This window comes from Pundamilia nyererei, unplaced genomic scaffold (genome assembly GCF_000239375.1).
Source record: "Pundamilia nyererei isolate P.nyererei 1_Seehausen unplaced genomic scaffold, PunNye1.0 scaffold00119, whole genome shotgun sequence".
In the NCBI taxonomy this organism is placed as follows: Eukaryota; Metazoa; Chordata; class Actinopteri; order Cichliformes; family Cichlidae; genus Pundamilia; species Pundamilia nyererei.
Window position 1 is genome coordinate 283,316 of NW_005187520.1, and position 5,048 is coordinate 288,363.

The following is a 5,048-nucleotide window of genomic DNA, read 5'->3' on the forward strand; positions in this document are numbered from 1 at the left end:
AGCAACTCAACCCGCCCATCTCCTCTCACTTCCTCCGCAGCAGTCGGTGCTCCTGTGGACTCCACAAACAGAACTGTTTTCTTCAAAAGTGTTCTTCCCTCTCAAGCTGCAAATATGGCTCAGATCAATACCTGCCTTAAACGCACCTTCATCATCTTCAACATCTTCTTCGCGGTGAGTTGAGCTTCATTTTCAAACAGCAGCTAAAACGTGTTTGGTCCCAGCAGTAATTTAAAGTGCGCAGTGCCGGGTTGTTGTGCCAAAAACGTTTCCGTGTGTTTTTTATGTGTAATATCGTTACGTATGTTGCTAAATAGACTTCGGTGAACAGGTATTGCAAAGGGGTTAAAGCAAACAAGATTTTTTTTTTAAACTGCATAAATAAAGGATACATAAAAGTCACTGCCAAAAAGTGATTGTGCTTCTACCTTGTTACAGGAATGTTGTTTGTTGGTCAAGATGACTTGATATAATTCATGAGGGATATATTTGACATATGTTTCACATATTGTAGATCAACAAGTTATTTATAGCAGTTTAAATACAACCAATCAGTTTTTGGCAAATGCCAGAAATCAGTTTTTGGCAGACAATCACTTTTTGGCACAACACCGTCACATCTCACAACATAGAAGACATAAGCTTCGAAGGCGTCACTGTTTCACTTGGGGTTGGTGGTTGGTGGACTTTGTTTTACTGGTTTCAGTTCTGTTTAGTTCTGTTACTTTAGTCTTTATTTGTTTGGAAGTAGGCCAGCTGATCGTTAGCTAGGCTGTGGTTACCTGTATTTCAAAATAGCTGCTCATATTCGAGTAATTCTAAGCTATGACCTAGTTTCCCGTTTTTCTGGGCGGTTTTTAAGCTTTGTGAATTCTTTGGTTTTTATCTTTTTGTTCATGTCGCTGTATTACAACACATCTGTGGAATGCACTGGATGACTTGATCCAAACAGATTGTACATACCTGTTCATACCTGCACAAAGAATGAACCCAAGCCCGAGGCTGAACCTGAACCTCAGCACAACAGTGATTCATAAATAAATCAAAAATAATGAATCGGTGTCTTTTTATTCATCAAATAATCAATAATTTAATGCTGTACTTAGACTTTTGAAAAGCTAAACTGCTGAACTGCTGTTCTAACTGCAGTTTTATTGTCTAAAGTTTTGGTTCACAGCTGTTTCGGTTGTCGTGGTCCATAAAGTTCTAACCAATCAGTTTTATTTTGTATTTAGATTGTTGGCGGCGTCATCATCAGCCTCGCTCTGCTGGCTCAGTTCTCCACCAGCATTCAAGAAGGAGGAAATGTGAGAACAAAGCTGTTGAAACACAGGTTTAACTCATGGGTGTGACTCTGAAGCCATATCTGACTTTTATTTACTGCTTTTGGCCGTAGCTGGAGGGTCGGGACAGTGGTCTGTTCAGCCTCTATATCATGGGCGCCATCATCATGGTGCTGGCTATCCTGGGAGCCTATGGAGCCCACAAAGAGAGCAGAGTTGCCCTGATTGTGGTGAGTACAAAGATTACCTGATCTTCTGGGATACTCTAACTTCAAAATAAAAACTCCAAATGTCGACTTACTGCTGGAGCCTTAGGTGGGCATCGGAAGTACTGTAACTTTTGATACTTCAGCCCTTAATTTTTAAGCCCCAAAGACTGCTGTTTGTACCCAATATGACCCCAAGGAGTAACTAACACACACACAGATCACTGTTTCAGAAAGTGTCCCCCTGTGAGTATAGACTTGCTGTGCAGAGCACACTGGAGCTGAAAGCATGTTCTGGAGGCACTGCTGTTAAAGTGCAAAACTGCTTTTAGGTAAAATGAGAACAGTTGAAAAGCTTGAAGTAGATCACATGCACAGTTGTGAAAGAATAAAAATTACTTCCTTTTTACATGTTACAAAATTAACCATCTTAGAAATATTCTATGATTTAACCTGGAGAGTCAAATGATCTTTTTTCTTCTTCCTCACAGTGAAACTGGTCAGGGTTGAGAAATGTCAGTAATCCCCAAATACATCAGATTAAGTGTTTTCGTGTTCTTCCCCACAGTTCCTGGTGTGTATGGTCCTTGGATGTCTGGTGATGTTCAAATATGCAGTCCCGGTTGCCATCATGCGTCCACAGGTAAAGGCCCACCTGTCACTGCTTTGGAGTCTAATGATAGGAAATGTAAATACAGGCACTCCTTTATTTATGCTGCGAACATGATGAAGCTAAATTCACCAGTAAACACAATTAAAAGCCATCAAATTTCCAATAATTCATTTATTGGCAGTTGTTGTGTTGCGTAGTTTCAGAAAGTAGAGCATTTTCAGAGTGCTTTCCATGCAAAAATTCCCCATATGTTGTGCCAAATAGATAAAAATTTGATGCAAAGGGGTTGATAGAACTGAACACTAAGCTTGCCCCCAGCCCTAAAGAGATTCACCAGTGTCTGGTACATGTAAAGAGGTTTACATGAGCTGACAGCAGCAGAGAAGTTTAATCAGGTATTCGGTTTTCATTTTTATTGTACATGGTTTTATTGTACCTGGTATATGTAGCTAAGGTGGAAGGTTGTTAAAATAAACATATATTTAATGACAGTGTTTAACTTCAGTAAAATACTGTAGATGATAACCTAACTAACAACTTCATCAGTTGAAAGTGTAAGAGTTCACTGTGGCTAAAGACATAGTGGAATTTCAGCTTCCTCTGAAAAAGTTGAAATAACCACATTTTCACAGCCTGCAACCGCATGAGTGTCTGGTTGCCACATCAGCTCTACAGAGTGTTTAGCTTTGTTTTTCAAGGAAAAGTACTTGCAAACTACAGCGTTACAACAGCAGTGACAAATAACATCGTTTAATAATCCAAATGTCGACATAGTTTTTAGTGAAATTACTATAAATGAGGCCTAAAAGTGACATAAAGCTGAGTTTCATCAGTTTAATCCTCTCAAGCTTTGGAGGGTTTTCATCTTATTTAAACTGTTCCTTAAAGAATTTAATAAGGTCTAAACTGTAATATTAAAATATTTCAGTTATTACTTCAATTCTTTTTGCACAAATATCTCTGCTGGAAACCCTTTTAGTCACTTTATGTATCAAAATAATCACCAAGATAAATAATCACTGGCTAAAAAAAATGGTAGAACAACGTTATTTTCAAAAAGTGATATCTAATATGGATGACGATTTTGTTTGCAGATTGAAGGTATAATGGAGAACAAGTTTCGGATGTTTCTGCCTTTGGATGAAAACTCAAGGGATATGAAGAACATGGCTGACAACATCCAGAAAATTGTGAGATATTCAGCTCTGCCTTGTGTTTTATACTTCATGTACTTTGTGGATTTCTCTTTTGTTCAATTTAATGTTTTATTCTTACATCCAAACCAGCTGAGTGCCATTAAAGGCTGGGTTGGGATTTCCATGAAACTAAAACTTAATGGTACCCTTCAATGCCAAAATTGTGAAAATGCTAGTAGGGTTGTTGAGAAGGGAAAACAATCCAAATCGTGAATACTAAATGGTACTAAAATTAAAAAAATAACAGCAACACAACCAACTTGGTGAAGCTGACAACCCGGTGTTTCTGAGGAATTTTGTCAGGTCAGCATTTTTAAGCTGAAGTATTAAACATTAGCATTAGCTTTAACTACTTTAGCTATTAGCAGTTAGCCGCATTAGCTATCTATTAGGTTATCGTTAAGGTAGTGTGTAGAAGTGATGGCAAATAATAAAAGGTTATCGTTTGACTGTGGGGCATTGTCATCAGTCAGGACTGCCAATCCTGTTCTCCATCTCATCTGTGCCAGTCAACAATAACCCTCCTGTTTCTTCTGGGGTTTTTTAGTTTCACTCCTGTGGTCTGTTCAGTTTTGATAGATAAATAGTGTTAATTTAATAGCAAAGCATAATTATAAAGTTTTTTTCCTATATTGAAGCAAAAGGAAGTAAAGTAAGTACCAGCAACCAGAAACTGTGACAGCCTAACATACCAGCTCTGTTTGATAAGGAGTCAAAGAGTCAGAAGTGTTTGAACATTTATTTAAAACATAAAATAAGAACTGTGTCCTTTCATTCTGTCATTTTGTCCTCATGTTGTGTATTTTCTTGAGTATCAGTATCGAGCCTGAAATTCTTTTTACGTGACAGTGTTACTCATGAAGACACCCTGCAGCCACGCACTAACTGCCAAGTATGAAAAGTCATGGTTGGTTGCTTTGACAAAAGAGCTTCCTCTTGCTCGCTACATTCAGATTGCAGCCGTTGACTTTCCAGCTCACAAACATTTGTTGTCAGACCTGTTTTTCCATTCCCGTAATTCCACACAGGGCATCCGGTTGAGTTTAGGCTGCTTATTGGCTGTCAGATGCATTCTCAAAGAGAAGTGCAAATCAAGATATGCAAAGTGAAGAGCCAGGAAATGCTTTTACCAAGACAGTAAACTGTGTTCCTTTATTTTACTGTCCTGTTTTTATATTTAAAAAAAGAAAAAGCAAGCAACACATGAAATGGTGTAACTGAATCTTTAAACTTTTTACACTAGTAGGACTATGATTGTCACATCTGCAGTGAGGTGAGGTTGAAAGTAGGACCCCAGATGCAGGCAGCTTCTGATGTGAGCGAGCTTTATTGACATGGTAGGTAAAACAAACAGGAATGTAACAGGCATGAAACAAAACCTAAGAATAACCTAAACTGGTAAAAACTAACAGAAACAGCAACGCAGGGAAATACACAGAAATACGGTTGGCTTTTACACAGACGAACCAGCAACTAACAGAGGCAGACACAAGGATAACAAGAGAATGAGACACAGAAGGAGGACACAGCTGGGAGTAATCGGACATGACTAGACAGAGGAAACAAAACTAAACACACTGACATGAGACACGGACCTTCACAACAAAACAGGAAATACATAGACTGAACTTAGAGGTATAATATAACACAGAACCAAAATGTAGGAATAAACAAAGATACAGTGGGGCAAAAAAGTATTTAGTCAGCCACCGATTGTGCAAGTTCCCCCACTTAAAATGATGACAGAGGT

The 5,048-nt window shown here is 38.5% G+C and overlaps 1 protein-coding gene across 1 annotated transcript in view; it reads left to right on the forward strand.

Annotated features, from left to right (window-relative positions):
* The window catches only part of LOC102201259 (tetraspanin-8-like), a 10,062-nt gene continuing 5,014 nt past the window's right edge, over window positions 1-5,048 (forward strand). The window contains exons 1-5 of the mRNA XM_005742275.1: window positions 1-174; window positions 1,236-1,307; window positions 1,397-1,513; window positions 2,058-2,132; window positions 3,197-3,292. Coding sequence (XP_005742332.1) covers window positions 115-174; window positions 1,236-1,307; window positions 1,397-1,513; window positions 2,058-2,132; window positions 3,197-3,292 — 420 coding nt within the window. The 5' untranslated portion in view covers window positions 1-114. The remainder of the gene's footprint in view (window positions 175-1,235; window positions 1,308-1,396; window positions 1,514-2,057; window positions 2,133-3,196; window positions 3,293-5,048) is intronic.